Raw genomic sequence first — 18,206 nt, forward strand, 5'->3', positions numbered from 1 at the left:
GTGCCTGGGCCAGACACCTTCAGAAGATCAGTGTTCTTTCCAGAGGCCAGAGTACATCCCAAGCAGGCATCCATCTGTGAAGACGAGACCTACCCTCTGAGCCTTGGCAGCTTCCTCTGTCCCTCTCGAGCTCCGCAGTGCCTCTGATCAGGGTGGGAACTGAGAGGGGTGGGAACAAAGCCTGCCTGAAGCTGGCTGTGCCACCTCCCTGGAATCCCAGGAGAGTCTGATTTTGGAGGAGGGCAATTTAGAGTGGAATGATGGTAACTAGCCCTTACTTAATTCATGCTCATGGCTCTCTGATGGCATACAATACAATTCTTTAAATTAAAATGAAAAAAAAAAAGCCATTAAAGTGATAGAAAAATGGTGAATATTTTTATAGAAGTGGAGTGAGGAAAGGTGTCAAAGACAAAAAGCAAGCCAGAAAGACTGATAGATTTGATTAGATAAAAATTTAAAGCTTTGATGTGACAACAAACGTGAACACAAAACACCAAAGTCAACATTTTAAAATGAATTGAAGCAAAAAAAAATTTGCAAGATGATACAGAATTAATACTTTAGTATGTAAAGAGTTCACACAAACCATAAGAAAATGAACACATCAAAAGAAATATGAGGAAAGACTATGGCATTCACAACACATACAAAGGGATGGCAGATACAGGCGAAGTGTTCAATATCCCCAGCAATGAAAGAAAAGGAAGTAATATGAGGAACCACTTTTTCCATTTAAGTTACCAAAGATCTAAAGAAAAGATGATACATGGTGTTTCAAGGATGGGAATATGAATTCAACCTTTGGGGAAAGCAACATAAAATTTTGCATCAAGAGCTTTGAAAAGATCATATCTTTGACACAGCAATTCTTTTAGGAGTTTATCCTAAGAAAATGATCATGGATTTGTGCAAAGATTTAGTAACAATGATGTCTAAAACTTGGATAAACTTTAATGTCCAATATAAGACCACATTTATAGACTGCTGGGTGGTCAAGAAAAGAAGTTCATGTTAAGTGGGAAAAAGGAAGGTTAAAAAAATAGTGTGTGTAATATTTTATTTTGTTTAAAAAATGATTTAATATGCATTAGAAAGGCTGAAACTCCAAAATGTTGACATTGGTTTTCTCTAGGTGACAAGATTATGGGTGATTTTTATTTTCTTTCTTTTATATTTCTGCATACTTAAACTTTTCTACTGCTGCTGCTAAGTCGCTTCAGTCGTGTCTGACTCTGTGCGACCCCATAGACAGCAGCCCACCAGGCTCCTCTGTCCATGGGATTCTCCAGGCAAGAACACTGGAGTGGGTTGCCATTTCCTCCTCCAATGCATGAAAGTGAAAAGTCAAAGTGAAGTCGCTCAGTCGTGTCCGACTCCTAGCGACCCCATGGACTGCAGCCCACTGGGCTCCTCCGTCCATGGGATTTTCCAGGCAAGAGTACTGGAGTGGGGTGCCATTGCCTTCTCCAAACTTTTCTACAACAAGCATAAATTGGGAGATATAAAGATCGCTAACTGGCAAAAGAAAAAAACTAAAAGGTTTGCTATGTTCCAAGGCGGTGAAGGCACAATTTAATTGGAGATGAAAAAATCAGTAAGCTTATCTCTCTAATGAGAATTACTGAGAGCCCAAGTATTTTGGAAGATGACAGCATAAACAGAGGTGGCAGCAAAAGCACCGGCAGTCTGCCAGCCAAACACAGCAGCGACACCTGTGTTCCGCAAACATGGACAGTCTGAAAAGCCAAAGCGTCTTTCAAATGGCAACAAGAAGTATCCAGCCTACATTCCTGGCACTAGAAATAAGACGAGGACTCATACAGTAGATCTAATTCCCCCAGTAGAGCCTACGTATCAAGCAATAAGCTTTGGGGGCTTTTTCATTTACACAGTATTCATTTTGTTGTCACTGCTTTTAAACGATAATAGAGACTTTTGATCCGTACCATGTATTAGAAACTCCCTTCCCTCCTTTTCCAGAGGACACTATACAAAGAGCAAGCAAAGAAGAATTCTATGATTCTACTGGTCATAGAATGAATCTAGTAACAGTCACAGGTGAAAGATGGGATGACCATAATCAGACAGATGAAATATAGTTGGGTCTTTTAAGAAGTAATCTTAAAAGGAACTTGGAAAACAGATTTTTAAATAAAAATCTAAAACAATGACATGATTAACACCTACCAGTTAAGTTTTTCACAAAGCCTCAGTCATTAGGCCTCCCTTGTTGTAAACCACTGGCCTTTCTACTTGGTTCTCTCAGTGCCATGAATTTGTCGTCATATCTGCAAATCCAAGGACTCAATTCATGAGTCCTCACTAATCTCCTTTATCAGTGATCCAATTTCATCTTCATCATGAGCTTTAATCTCTTTGAATATGACACCAAAACCTACATCAACCATTGACTGAGAGTACACTCTATGCCCACAATTTGCTGGGTGGGCAGCAACAAAGACTATCCTGAACATATTTACAACACTGTCAGGTGGAGGGTGAAAGAATCAGCGAGGAGTTAACACAAAACGCCAGTGGAACTAGGACTTCAGCAAAGCGTGCGTACTGCAAGAGTGGGAAGGCTTCCTCGAGGTGGCGGGACTTGAGCTATGTTCCAAATGAGGAGGAGCACCTAGACGAGGAACTAGAGAAACAAGGGGTGCAGAGGTGGAAAATGAGGGGTGAGGGCTGTCCATGGGGTAACGAGCTGAACAGGGGGAGAAGGAGAAATAAGCAGGGTGAGTGGGGCGATTACAGAGGGTTTTAGAAGCCAGTCAGGAGTCAGATTAGTTGCAATATGATCAGCAACAGAGAATCACTATAGTGCATGGAATATGTGGCACCAAAGGTAGATTTTTAGGAAGGCTGGGCTAGTGGCAGCAAGCAGAAAGAGCTGGAGTGGGGAAGGGAGGTAAGGACCCAGGGTTACACCCTGCAGCAGAGACATGAGAGAGAGAGAGTAAGGGCCTTCTCCACTGGTGACTTCATCTAGCAGCCTTTTGCAGGTCCCAGATCAGGGCTAGGCTCTGAGATCACACTGATGGCTAGTGGCAAGAGAGTAAAATGACTGAAAAACGACAGCAAATGCTGTAATAGAGGAAGGTGCCGGGTGCTGGAGGAGAAGGGAGGAAGGAGAGATTCACTAGGGAAGGCAGATACAGTGTCAGGACAAAGTGACTACCAGATCTGCAGCTGCAACAGTGATCAGATTGGTCCTTAGTGGGAAAGTCCCGTGGCATGCTGGGGGCTGCTGCTGCTGCTAAGTCACTTCAGTCGTGTCCCACTCTGTGCGACCCCATAGACGGCAGCCCACCAGGCTTCCCCGTCCCTGGGATTCTCCAGGCAAGAACACTGGAGTGGGTTGCCATTTCCTTCTCCAATGCATGAAAGTGAAAAGTGAAAGTGAAGTCGCTCAGTCGTGTCTGACCCTCAGAGACCCCATGGACTGCAACCTTCCAGGCTCCTCCGTCCGTGGGATTTTCTAGGCAAGAGTACTGGAGTGGGGTGCCATTGCCATCTCCGATGCTGGGGGCAGGGCCTGTCTAATTACACACAGGATGTCACTGCAGGATGTGGGACCAGCTGTTCCACTGTCAGCTCAACGACCTTGACAGAGGTGAAGCTCCCCTTCATCCATTTCCTCCAACTCTTATTTCTACCCGATTCTAGACTACATTTCTCCCACCTTCCCTTAGGATCCCCTCCTGACTTCTCTTTGCTTATCTGCTCAGTTGGACAACTAAATAGAATTGTCTTGTGTCAAAACCAGTTTCGCTGCCTGTCCCATCCTCTATAACTACCGCCCGATAAAGCTCTAGAAGTTCTGCTTTCTAGTATCAGCTGCTTTACAATAAAGCCCCTGTAGGAACATAAGTATTATACTTAAAATGGTAATAGTAACAACGACTCACATTACTACGGATCAGTCACTATGCTGAACACTTTATACATTTTAATCCTCTCTGCAGTGCCACAAAGTGGGCAGTAGTATGGCTCTACAGCTGAAAAGGCGGTCGGGTAAAAATCTGTCTAAGGTTATTCTGCGGGGAGGTCAGCGTCCAAACCTGGAGACCCGGCTACCAACCACCGTGCTCTGTATTCTAGAAACACTTTTCAAGAACTCAATGCTAATGAATAATCTCCTCTTCTTCCTCCTGCTTCCTCATCACCATCACTGTCACTGATGATGCTATCAAGCACTTATCCTGCGCTAGGGATGTTCTCCGACTTCAACGTGGATCCTCTCATGTAGTCCTCATCTTTGTATGAGACGAGGATTATCTGGCCCATGTTACAGTTTCCAAGGTCCTACAACCAGGAAGTGGCAGAGCCACAAAGTAGCTCAGGGGATTTTTGAGCCTGGAATCGTAAGTTACAGGTGACAACTTAGCCTAAGTCCCCCTAAGCGTTCTAAGGGAATTAGATTTGAAGTGTCCTGACTGAATCCACCTCCTAGTAAAACGCTCCGGTTGGGTTTCCTCTCTGCTTCCTTCTGGTGTGGCTTTAGTAGTTCCGTCCTCCCCTTTCCACCTGAGCGAAGCTAAATCTGTCTGCCAGCCTCATGGCCTCTCATGTTTAGTTAACAAGCACATAATGGGCATTTGCTATTTTCACTGGTGTGAAATTAACTGCCTCTTTGTGGTGGGTCTAAACCACGCATTATTCAAACTTGGGTACCCACACCACTTCCTTGGTCAGTGGAGTACACTGCAGATAAAAAAGAGTAAAACTTTTCTGTTGTTTTTTAATCTAAGTGTTTCATACACATGGCAACATAGAGGAGTCATCTTAATTTACAACAAAAGGATGAATGAGGGGTCTGAATGGAAACTGGGATCCCAACTTTAAAAAAAACAGAAACATCTGCATGTTTATGATAACTAGTAAGAAATGTACAAATTACTTAATTTCTTAAAATGATTTTGTTTTTCCCTGGCTGCGCCATGGCATGTAGGATCTTAGTTCTCTGACCAGGGATTGAACTCATGTCCCGTGCAGTGGAAGTACAGAGTCTTAACCACTGTACTGCCAGGGAAGTCCCAATTCCTTAAAACAGTTGATCAACTTTTATTAGTGGTAAAAATTATGGCTATCCTGGCTTCATAGGGAGTTAGGTAGACACTCCAGGGACTCACTGGGGTCTGGATCCAGTCTGCTGGATCCGCAAACTCAAACATTAGCTTAGAGGGGACACAAATCATTCAGTGTCTGCTCACTGCTACAAGGATCTGTACAGTTTATCTGAAGGTACGGTTTTAGAAATTAGGGAATCCTGGTTTATTTGGAAGCACCTGTTTTTTAAGGTCTCAAAGATATTTTTACTATGTTCCTCTTTTTCTTAGCACTACAAATGTCATGATGATCCTAATACACTATCAAGAGCTATTGGTCATTCTCCTCCCTTTGATCTTATTCTAAGCCATAGGAAGCATTCTTCAAATCCAAAATACATATCATCATGAGCTCCAAACCTCCCTTGTGGATACTGACAGAGCCCAAACTTGGCCAACTCTGCTGTTCCTTGTGGCCGGTACTCTCTTCCACCATGAGCCCTCTTCATTTTTATCCCTGCTAAACATTCTGGTGCAACTTAGTCTGACATGTTACCAGGAACCCAGTACTGTTCAAAACTGCTACCCAAGAGGGCAAGTCTCTCAGTTGTGCTGACGACCACATTTGAGGAGCTCTGGTAGGCCTTTGTGTTCCTACTATTAAAATTGCCACCATTACTGAAAAGTCTTTTTCCAGATATTTGCCTGTGACTCTTACCCAGGAATTATCAACATGAGTTTTCTGATTTCTGGTTTAATAAACAAAGGGTACTGACATGCTCAAAGTGTCTCAGAAAAAAATTAAATGTATTTAATTTAAAATGTGTTTACATATTACTTTATTTCCCACTTTCCTTTCTCTGGAGAAAGGAATATGACTAAATGAAACTTCAAAAAGTTTGAAAAACACTACTGTGATGTACTGGGTCATGGATGAACTTTGTGGCCAACCCAGTACTTATCTAAGAGTGATTCAGAACATGACTGGAGAATTTCAGAAATCCAGACACCCATCTTAGGTCTTTCTGAAATTCTAGGACTCTGGGAGCAGAATCAAGGTTTTATGCCATAATTTCTTTTGCCAATAAATCTGGAATGAAATTTTAATGCTAAATATGGATGGAGAATCCCAAACTACTAAAATTATACTAATTTTAATTAATAAAATATAAGTATAGTGGATTGTTAAATTTTAAATCTTCGTATTTCAAGTACCAGGCAGCTCTCTAGCACTATCTGAGAAAAGGAATTAACTGTTCTTTTTCCTACCTTAGAGAAAAAAATACTTGAGTAGTTCGTTTTAAAAATATTAATATATCTATTTAAATATACCTATACATATAAGGGTATATTTGCATACATGTTTTAAATGTATACTATATATATGCACAAACACATACCTACCAATACAATTAATAAAAAAAAAGTTCTTATAAGAAATTTTATCTGTAAGCTGATAAAATAAATAACAGGATAAAATCTCCAAATACTAAAGACATCACGTGTACTTACACAGACTAATAAAAATGTTATCAAGTATCATAATGCAATGAAATAAAAGTGATTTCTTACTGAATACTGGGAAAGATGTATTTCCTTTTAACACTTGGAATTCTTGTTCGAGTCGTCTCCGTAAATCTATTTGTTCAAATAAAACCTTCTGAAGTTCTTCTAATAAAGAAAAAAAGAAGAGTCATTTTTACTAATCTTTACAAATAACTCTCCAGAGAACTGTTACATATGGCAATTTATTATTATAAGACAAAATATTTTACTAGTTTAAAAAGTGTTGCATAGACATAGGATAGATTTTGTGCAGAAATCCATGAATATAAATCAATGTAATATATTATTTTAAAGTATTATATTACAGTGTCATGTATTGATTGATATGTATGCATTAATCTCAATTATATCCACCCAATGGTCCATATATTATTCATATGTTGCTTGTCAAGCTTAAAATATGGTGTAGAGCAAATATATCCTCCTAGTATCTCTTTAGTTTTATAAAGCAAAGAGAAGTTCTACAGAATTAAAACTTTTCTTTACCTTTCCCCATATTTTCTACATCCTTTTTGAGTGAATGAGGTGAATTCGTCTCCTGTGTGTGTTCACCTTGTAAAAACGGAGGAAAAAATATTAGTTTTGTGTAGACTATTTTCTGCAAGTTTGTACTTTCACGTTCTATCTATCTACAAAAGAGTGTATTTAATATAACTTCAAAGTGGAAATCCTCAGAGCCAAATGTTGTCCTCATTTGCTCGTGTATCCTTCCCCTAAACTACGGCAGGGCGGGGTTTGTGGGGGGAGTGACAGATATGAGGTCAGAGCCCACCTACACCACAATAGTGGCTCCATGAAAGCAGACTCTCCATGTCACCCTCTCCCGTCCCCCATCACCACCCAGTCTTTACAACGATGCTAACTGTTAGAACAGCAAAAGAGGAGGTTGAATAGTCGACATTTCTGGTAGAAATCTGATCAGAGTTCCTCTGTTTCTAGAAGTGAAGAAGCTTGCTGTTAATTTGAAGGCCCCCAAGACCAGAAGAAGCGCCTTCAGTCTTCTTGGGTCACCAAAATGGGCAATGAAGAAGAAGTGGGAGGTGTCTTTAGCTGTCCCTGGGAGAGAATATATGAGCCTGGTGTGTGTGTGTGCGCGCGTGCTAAGTGGCTTCAGTCGTGTCCAACTCTCTGTGACCCTGTGGACTATAGCCCACTAGGCTACTCTGTCCATGGGGATTCTCTAGGCAAGAATGCTGGAGTGGGTTGCCACGACTTCCTCCAGGGGATCTTCCCAACCCAGGGATCAAACCCGTGTCTCTTACATGTCCTGCACTGGCAGGCAGGTTCTTTACCACTGGTGCCACCTCGGAAGCCCCCACTCCTTGAAATTGCATGGACTGTGTAGCCCACCAGGCTCCTCTGTCCATGGAATTCTCTAGGCAAGAATACTGGAGTGGGTAGCCTTTCCCTTCTCCAGGGGATCTTCCCAACCTAGGGATTGAACCAAATTGCAGGCAGATTCTTTACCCTCTGAGCCACCAGGGAAGCGGTTTCCTAATAATTGATAGGTTGTTTAAGAGGAAATCAACCTAAGTGAGAGGTGTGAAATAAGTCATGTTACTTTCTAACAATCACATGCTTACTGATGATAATTTCTTAACCATGATAATTTCTTAGCTACTTGTCTTCAACCATACAAACTATATTATGGATAGAGCTTAGATTGTTGTTCTTAACTATTTTGCAGGGGCTAACTAGAATGATAGCGAGACAAGAAAGTGTATTGCTAAGTCATAAATTGAGTCTATATAATTCAGAAAACATAAGCAAAGAAATGTAATCATTCAACTATCAGAATTTTTAAAAAATCTCAACTTGCTATAGGCAATTATCCAAATAATTTAATTAAGCTTTCCATTTTCCTCTAAAGAGAGGTGGCAGTCCAGCAAACGTGCTCTGAGGAGGTTTCTTGAATCCCCTTGTCTCTCCCTTGGGTTCGCTCTCCTGTGTCCTTGGTGCTGTTTCCTTGCAGCCTTCTGCACCTAGTAGGCAGCGTACTATTTGGAAGCAGGTGCTCTGTCTTTCTGTATGGCCAGTGCCTAGTGCAGGGCCGGTCACATGCTAGGTACTCAATAAAGTCTTTCCAGCTGTCACTGAAAGGGACCCTGGGCAGTCATGAATTCTAAATTATAGCACAGACCAGATGGACCATTTCAGTTCTTTTCTCATTGTTTTTTAATTTTCCCTGCTCAGCAAGAAATAGAATGGAAGTGGTCCTGGGCACCTGCAGGAATACTGGAGAACTTCACTGTGAAGGTAAAAATTTCTGCAAAGAGAAGAGCAGAATTTCTTCCCAAAGCAGCAGCCTATAGTATCAAGGACAGACAGAGAAATCTTCAACATGATATTATAACCAGCGATGCTATAGCTTACCTGATGACTGTCAGGAGTATGTGTGTGCAGATGAGCATGTGTGCATATGTAAATACAAATACACAAATGTTCACAAGCATGTGCATAGTTACGGGAAGGCACGTCCCCTGGCTCCCCATTGTTAATAATATCCAGGGCATACCTGAATTCCTTAATGGAAGCCATTTTCTGTACCATCTAGATCATATTTGCACAAACTCATTCTCACTCTTATCTTGGACATTACCTCTCTTACAGACTTTTGAATATTAATACTTTGGCTTTCTTCTCCATATGGTAAAATGATGAGAAAATATCTGCGAAGCATTTTACATACACATCTCAACATAATTCCTATAAATCACTATTATCTAAAAGAAAGTCTTCCCTGGTGGCTCAACTGGTAAAGAATCTGTCTGCAGTGCAGGAGACCCAGGTTTGATCCCTGAGTCAGGAAGATCCCCTGGAGAAGGAAATGGCAATCCATTCCAGTATTCTTGCCTGGAGAATCCCATGGACAGAGGAAGCCTGGTGGGCTACAGTCCACCAGGTCACAAAGAGTTGGACATGACTGAGCAACTAACACTAAAAGAAGAGTAACATGAAAGTTGACCACAAATCATACGGACATAAATCAAGAATGCGTGCGTGCGTGCTAAGTTGGTTCAGTCATGTCTGACTCTTTGTAACCCTATGGACTGTTGCTCACCAGGCTCCTCTGTCCATGGAAATCTCCAGGCAAGAAAACTGGAGTGAGCTGCAACGTTCTCCTCCAGGGGAACTTCCCCACTGTGGGACTGAACCCACGGCTCTTACATTTCCTGTACTGGCCACTAGTGCCACCTGGGAAGCCCCATAAACCAAGAAAAATGGTTTAAAAATGAAGATAAATTCATATTATGTGCCGCTTTGCCTATGTTTACTTTAGAGTCAGCTAACCAGTTAAACTCATAGATGTTTCATATTTACATACTGAGGTTGAACAAGAAATGAAATGAGCGCGCACACATTTCTGTACCTATCTACAGAACACAGTGAGATTTCATCATTCTACAACTTCCCCAACCACTCAACACATGATTTAAATGAGATAGTTTCTGAATAAGCAACTCCAGAATCCATTTGCTTATCAGTTTCTTTTTGATCTATTAATGTATTTTGTGGACTATTTACCTTATATTACATTTCAACTAGATAATTAATTTCAAAAATTAATATATGATATGTAAAATGTATATCTTTTCCACTTCACAGTAAGTTTACATATCTATGAAGCATTAAACAAATTGGTAGTAAATGAAAACTAAATAAGTAACAGGCAAATCTACTGGTAACATTTATAATAAACTTTCATCCATTTTGTGGAGGTTTTAATAACATTTTACATCAGTGTCTATTTTAAACAGATATTTTGCTACAGCTTCTCAGGAAAATCTGCCAATTTTGAGTTCAGAAGGTTCAAATGTCTCACTTACAAAGAGTTTTTAAAAGTGGGTCAGTGTCAGGTAAATAAGAGGCACAGAAGCGTCAGCTGCCTTTTGTGCGTCCTTTACTGGACCGTTGCCTTTTGTATATTACTAATCTGTGAAAACCAGATTCTTAATGGTGGTTAAAAATGACCTCTGGGAGCCTGGATATGTTTGTTCACTACTACTGCTAATGTTTTCCATCTGGTTAAAAGAAAAGCAAGCAGTCTAATACTAGATTAAATAAATGAGATTTAGTTGACGATGAGCTTCCCATTTTTATACCTATTCCATCAGGTTGAATGCATTTTACTTTTCCAAAATTAATGAATGGGTTTGGAGACATCCCAAAACTAAAATGCTTACTATCTTCCCATTATATTCCCCCTTAAAAAAGTTTAAAAAGTTACACAAAGGCCAGGGTGGAGGGGGGCATGAGATCTTAATTATAAAGAAAATGGTTGAAAATAGCTTAAAGTTGGAGAATGATGGATAATTCAGGCATAAAATCCATCCTGTGGATGGACGCGATGAAGAGCCGCGGCTCTAGATGAGTCTACACAAACGCACATTCGTGGCATTGCCTGTGAAGCCTGTTCGCCCCAGGAGGGTAGAGACAGTGCAATTGCACATCAGAGAAACTCCACTTCTGCTGACTGCAGCGGAGCCCAGAGAGCCTGGAGCCACATGGTTCCTGCTTCCCTGGTCTCTCCAGGGTCCTCTGGGACCAGGCAGTCCCACACTTCCACCCGACCCTTGGTTCTGCCCTCACTCACACAGCCATCAGAAATTGGAAATACAAGAGAGATGGATGTGAGAATTTGCCATGCCAAAGCAAGCATGAGCAGTAAATAGCAGATGAAGGGGGAACTGGAGTATCCAAAGAGGGGAAAAAACCTTAAAAAAGCCAATAGATTGACCAGGGCTACATTTCAAGGCATAATGGTAATGACTTTCTGTTAAACACCATGGCACACCTCTGCTTACAGACCCTGCATGTGGTCTACACTGCACGATCCACTCCAGGTTCTCCAGTGACCCTGTCCCATCCAGCTCCACGAACCTGAATTTCTCTGTCACTAAACACAAACCCTTCCCCAAGGCAGCCTTTTGTTTCCTACATCTGCTGGCTCTGTTTTAGGTGGTTTCTCTTCCCTAAGCTGCACCCCCACTAGTCCATCCAATATCAGAAGTCCCCAAGTGGCAGTGACTCTTTCCTACGCTAGTTTGGTCTTCCACAGCTAGAAAATCTGCTTTCTGAAGGCAGAGGAATCCTGCCCTACAGGTAACCCCCCAATGCCTCTGCTCTAGGGAAGGGTACAGGTACATTCCACAAAAGCCTGTAATTCATTTAATCCAATCTCGTTTCTGAAAGAAATACAAATTAATGTTACTGTAAAACTCCAATTATCATAATGTTTTTCAAGCACTAACTCATTCCTACAGACCAAAAAAGCATATTTTGATCCATTGTACAGTCTAAGCTTTATTCTCTATTTTCAGTTAACTGGAGAAGTTTGTGATTATTTCAATTTCTGTTTCTATCTGACATTTGGAAAATTTCTTCCAGGGACAAACAAAACTATAGCACTGAATATTAACCAAGACATGAAAATGCTAATGCACATCCATGTCTGCTGTGGTCTCCAACTGCAAAAAAAAAATAATAATAATCTTACATTTTTTTAGAGCTCATTTAATTTGAAGAGCCAAATGAGTAGGTCAGATAACCTGTTCTGCTTGTTGGTGGCTGTGAGATGGGAGGAAAAGTTGATTAAAAAGATATTGTGTTCTCAAGCTAAACTTAAATTCAATAAATAAGATCATTTAAGTCTTGTATCCTGCATGTGTACAGGGCATCTAAGTACACAGGGTACAATGTAAAATGCCTGACATTTGGATGGAGAATAAAACTGTTGGCGTTTCCAAATCCCTCCTATGGAAATACATCCTCCTTCCTTCTCCTTTCAACCCCTCTTTCCTACTCCTTATCTTGGCTGTCTCCCTTTTAAAGTCTCCTTTGAGCCTGCAAACAGCACTCAGTGGCATTACACCAGCCAGCAGCCCCAGGGGTTAGCAAGTTGCTTGTCTTTGAAAGGTCCTCTCTGTTCCCCCAGGATGGCTGTTGACAACTGATGAAAAACATTTGGAGAAAATACATTTCAGAAAATGCACACTGAAGGGTAAATTTAGTCAATGAAACTATTTCGGTTTGGGGCTGTGTCTATACATGAGATACACATGCATTCTAACATTTGGATGAGGAATAAAAAATTTCATCCACATGTGTTTGTCATTCATGGGGACTCATGTGCTACTACATGTGTTCTGGTGCAGGGGAGCAGACCCTGGAAGAGAAGGCAAGATGTGTATGCAAAGCTTCTTGTCTGCACACAGTTCCCAGGGCACTGTCATGCTCTCTGGGCTGGGCTGAGGTCCCGCCCTCTGCCTCCCGGCAGCCCCAGCACAGGCCTGGCATCTGTTGATTGAGAGACTCTTCTTATGTATGTTTTACTTGCGAAGAAACACTGAATTTTCATAATTAATCTTAGTTTTATAATCTGACGTTAAGACTTCTGGAAGTTAATTTTTTGTTTCCCTAACAATCTATCTTAGAGGTACAATTTGGATGGGGTCAAAGTTAATCTACAATTTATATAACTGGTACTTTGAACAATAATCAAGATTTAGCACAATGTATGGTTTAGAGAGGTTTTTAAGAACATTTTGCATTAAGGTATTAAAAAATCAATTACACAGAAAGCAAGGTTAAGTAATTTTCTCCTCTATCAGTGGGACGTGGACTTGTGTTAATTTCTTGGTGTTAAAGTCTACATTAAACTCCTCCCCTGTGACTTTTGGCACTGTAGTGAGGTCACAGAACAGAAGAGAAAAGAAAATCAATACCACTGGAGAGGGTATGCTACAAAATGAGCTAACTAAATATTAATTCCATTAACCAAAAAGAATGAACAAGAGCAAGATTAATATCGGTGGGTTTATAGTTTGTGATCAAAATTTATCGTGAGTTGCATACACATTGCTTCTTGAATCAACATATCAAATTTTTTTGATTAATGAATTGTGAGTTCATTTAGAATTCTCTTGAGTTCTAGAACTTGTCAATTAATGCTATTTTTAATTTTTTTTCTGAAGAGTTTTAAATTGTCCTTCTCTGTCTCCTTGAGTTTCATATATCTTATTAAAAGCCACAAAAAGAAAATGTTTCCATAAGTAAAAAGAAATTTACATCTGAAATATGAGGATTAGTTCATTTCAAATACATATATTTAAATACCTCAAGTCATTGTTCATAAAAATATTGTAGTAATTTAGAGGTGTATAAACTGAGACCAAAGTAGTCAAAGGCTTACCCAAAGTCATCTAGTAGGTAAGAGAATTAAAACTCAGATCTACCAATCTATACTTTTTAGAAATTTTCTTCTTCTTTCATTAAGAAAAAAAATCATAAGCGTGTTTTAAAATAGAATGGAATAATAAATCAGAGTGCCTCATCCGCTATATATTCATGAGAAGTGTAACTGCTTCTTACTATTCTCAGGAATCTGTCCATAGCATATTAAGTACACTAGAGAATCATACCAGTGAAAATCAAATTGATTTTAAAACTTCTATACATATAACAAGATGCAGCCATGCTGAGAGTCCAATGGTGCTGGCGTTTCTACACAATGAAAGGGATTGAAATCGAGGATGACTCCACTTCACGTGATTTCCTTGAATTGCAATAGCTTTCCGCTGTCTCACCGGCTTACCCCACTGCATTCAATTTCAAATCACTTAACTTCACTGAAGTTATTCAAAAAGGATATGCAAAACTTGACTCTGGGATTGCAAGCAAAATGCTGTCATTTATACTTTTGAGTAGGTAATATTTTGACCAAACTGGCATCCCCCTAATCTTATATTACTTGGCTTTAAAGCCATGGGTCTTATTTTAAAGAGCCCTATAGATAAAGGTTTTGGATTCTGGGTGATTTTGGCTGCTTAAAACTTTGTTTGGTCCCTCTAATTACAAAGAAGTATAATATCTGCTATGAGTAAGGTTAATGACCACTAACAGGAAGGATTTTAAAAAATCTTTAAAAAATGTAATTTCTTTGAAATTGCTGAAAAGTAACAGTTACCAGGGGCTTCCGTGGTGGCTCAGCTGGTAAAGAATCCAACTGCAATGCAGGAGACCCAGGTTTGATCCCTTGGTTGGAAAGATCCCCTGGAGAAGAGAATGGCTACCTACTCCAGTATTCTTGCCTGGAGAATTCCATGGACAGAGAAGCCTGGTGGGCTACAGTCCATGGGGTTGCAAAGAGTCAGACACGATTGAGCAACTAACACTCACTTTCACTCAACAGTTACCAAGAGGGCTGAAAGGTGGAACAAAGGCCAAACTTAATTAAAATGGTGAACTAAAAAAACAAACTAGAACTAAATATTGTTGCTAAACTGAATCTGTATTAGGGACATATTGAAGCAAGTCTTTATCTTTATGTTTAGAAAAAGGTCAGAAATTTCCTGATGAACTATAATTATGATGTCATGGGAGTGAAAAATTCATGTAAAAATAAAAAATTGCATACTGACTTGTTAGGTAGTTTAAAAAGACATTTCATTATTCTATGTTATACTGTATATGCACAGAAATAAAATACTGATATTATCCAATAATGATGATTGAATTACACACTGGCTAAAGAGACATATGGCTATATAAATCTTATGGGATGTTACATTGTTTTAGATTACTACAGTATTCATACTGTCTTACAGCTCATACATTTCCTCTTTTTTATTGAAAGTAACTTGAGAGCAGGGACTGGTATTGATTCTACCTCTGAATCTCTAGAGCCTGGAGAAATAGCTAGCATACAGTAGGTGTTAAAAGACACTTGCTCCTTGGAAGAAAAGTTATGACCAACCCAGACAGCTTATTAAAAAGCAGAGACATTACTTTGCCAACAAAGGTCCGTCTAGTCAAAGCTATGGTACTTCTAGCAGTCACGTATGGATGTGAGAGTTGGACTATAAAGAAAGCTGAGTGACGAACAATTGATGCTTTGAGCTGTGGTGTTGGAGAAGACTCCTGAGAGTCCCTTGGACTGCAAGGAGAGCCAACCAGTCCATCCTAAAGGAAATCAGTCCTGAATATTCATTGGAAGGACTGATGCTACAGCTGAAACGCCAATACTTTGGCCACCTAATGAGAAGAACTGACTCATCTGAAAAGACTTTGATGCTGGGAAAGATTGAAGTTGGGAAGAGAAGGGGATGACAGAGGATGAGATGGTTGGATGGCATCACTGACTCAATGCACCCGAGTGTGAGTAAGCTCTGGGAGTTGGTGATGGGCAGGGAAGTCTGGCGTGCTGCAGTCCATGGGGTCACAGAGAGTCGGACATGACTGAGCGACTGAACTGAACAGCAGGTGTTCTGAAATATTTGGGGAGTAATTGAGTAAATAAACAAGTGAATGCTATCACATACATGTGGAAGTTAACAGTCGTTACATGGGGAAAAATAACTCCATTCACCAGCAAGGCGTTCTGGATAAAGCAGTCTATTGCTACCACTCCAAAGCAATTCATCACAAGACTTCATAATTTTTTTGGTTCATCTGGATTTTTGACACTTTGCTAAATTAATGGATTCTTGGAGTTTGATCTTAAGTAAGTACCTTAATACCAAAACAGGCCAACTGGGGCCTCCCAAGTGGCTCAGTGGTAAAGAATCCGCCTGCCAGTGCAGGAGATGCAAGAGAAAGATCCCTTGGAGGAGGAAATGGCAACCCACTCCAGTGTATCTTGCCTGAACAATATTATGGACAGAGGAGCGTGGTGAGCTGCAGTCCATACGGTTGCAGAGTTGGACATGACTGAGCAAATGAGCATGTACACACAGGTCAACTGAGTGACCATTTTGGGATTTTCTCCAATGTGCATTCCATTGTGAAGACCATGAGTTGATCTGCCCTACAAGGACGGACAGCCAAAAGTACTGCAAGTCCTACAAAAGCCCAAACTCCCTAACACTTTCGGCAAAGGAACCATGAGGATGAAATTCTCATGACTCCAGGATAAATTTTAAAAAATATATTCTTCCCCCAAACATTTGTTTATTTCAATAATATATTTTCATCCCTTTCATGTCCCACCTGTCTCCCATTCAATATAGGATAATAATAATACGATATAACCTACTACCTACATGCTTCCCTGAATAATGTGAGAATGAAATTGTAATATGGAAAATCGATGTGGAACAAGTTTCTCTGGGAATCTGTATCAAATTAATTATTGTGAGGGAGGGACTCGTGATAGATCAATAGTATGACTAGGTGTTATTACCAATATAACTATTGACTGTGTGCCCTGAGTTCCAGGCACTGAGGAATTTTATGTGAACACAGATCCTGACTATACTTTTACTTCCTTCCTTTTGGCATTCGTATTTCCATCTGAACGTCAAACAACAGTCTAGTCTGTGGTTTTGATCCACTCTTGCTATCATCCTTGGTTCTAATGCCTATCTTAGGGTTTACTGAACTTACTAAGTATGGGGGAACCAAACCCCTTCCAAGGCCAGGAGGAACTCATATTCAAATAGAACCAGTCCAGTCATGAAAATTGGAGGAAGACAAAGAAGAGAAATTCAGTTTTTAACAAATCTACAGAGACTATTCACGTATATAGAATCAAGAAGAGGTAATTCAGTAAAGAAATCAATATGTTCTAACACATTTAGATTTTTAATGGGTATACACATTTGTTGAAATGTTGATTTAAAATTTTTATAAGAATTATGAATACTAGCTATTAAGTACAAGGTAAGAAATTAAAGTTCCAAAAAGATGGTTTCAGATTGTGAAACTTGGATCTTCTCATTAAATCTATGAAAACTATTTTAACAATTTAAACATCAAATTATACCACAATTTTGTACAAATTATTGACACCTCTTTAAAAACTATGTACATTTTAGATCTTTTATAGAACATTTATAAAATTTTATTTTTATTTTCTTTAAAATTTGCACCCAGAGTTAGAGCTTAGACCCAAAGAGACTTCTAGTGAGTCATGCTTTAGCAAAATGAAGTCTGATGTGAATTATTCCCTAAATGTGTTATTTTATATTAAATACATATATAGTATAATTTGAACTTTAAAATCACCAATAGCCAACTCCAAAATTAAAACCTCCAAACTTAAAATTAAGCATATACATTACAAAGTACTAATTTTAACAAGCCACACGAAATTAAAACTTGTCTTAAGTAAATGAAAAGTGGGATCCCTATCCTGTCTCTGAGTGGGTTATACATTATTTTGAAAGTGTAAGTCATTGCTATATGCAAGTTTTCTTATTTTATTAGACTTCGAGCATCATGGGGATGCTCAAAGACAGGGTTGTATATAAAATAAAATAAAAACGGATAAAAATTCCCCCGAAATTAACTTGACAATGCCACTAGAATGTGACACTGCTTTTAAACTCTTTCCGAGCTGTGTCTATTTTGGTTAGAGAGGAATGGGAATTCTCACTGGTTGTACAACACCGACCTAGCAAAGGTCTCCATCCACGTCAGCTGTTGAAACAGCTCGATTAATTTGTATTCACTAGGATACATATAGACTCCCATCGGTGGTTTCCAGGCATGGGAGAAATTGGGCTACTTTTAAATTTATTTTTAGCTATACAGAGCTGCTAAATATCATTTGATCTGAGGTTGAGGAATGTTTCCAAAATTGTTTTT

The 18,206-nt window shown here is 39.7% G+C and overlaps 1 protein-coding gene across 1 annotated transcript in view; it reads right to left on the bottom strand.

Moving 5' to 3' along the window:
* The window catches only part of SKOR2 (SKI family transcriptional corepressor 2), a 41,642-nt gene that overhangs the window by 17,718 nt on the left and 5,718 nt on the right, over positions 1-18,206 (bottom strand). Inside the window, exons 4-5 of the mRNA XM_027526042.1 lie at positions 7,107-7,172; positions 6,627-6,725 (exon numbers count right to left, since the gene is read on the bottom strand). Of these exons, the coding sequence (XP_027381843.1) occupies positions 6,627-6,725; positions 7,107-7,172 (165 nt within the window). The remainder of the gene's footprint in view (positions 1-6,626; positions 6,726-7,106; positions 7,173-18,206) is intronic.

Source organism: Bos indicus x Bos taurus, chromosome 24 (assembly GCF_003369695.1).
Source record: "Bos indicus x Bos taurus breed Angus x Brahman F1 hybrid chromosome 24, Bos_hybrid_MaternalHap_v2.0, whole genome shotgun sequence".
Lineage (NCBI taxonomy): Eukaryota > Metazoa > Chordata > Mammalia > Artiodactyla > Bovidae > Bos > Bos indicus x Bos taurus.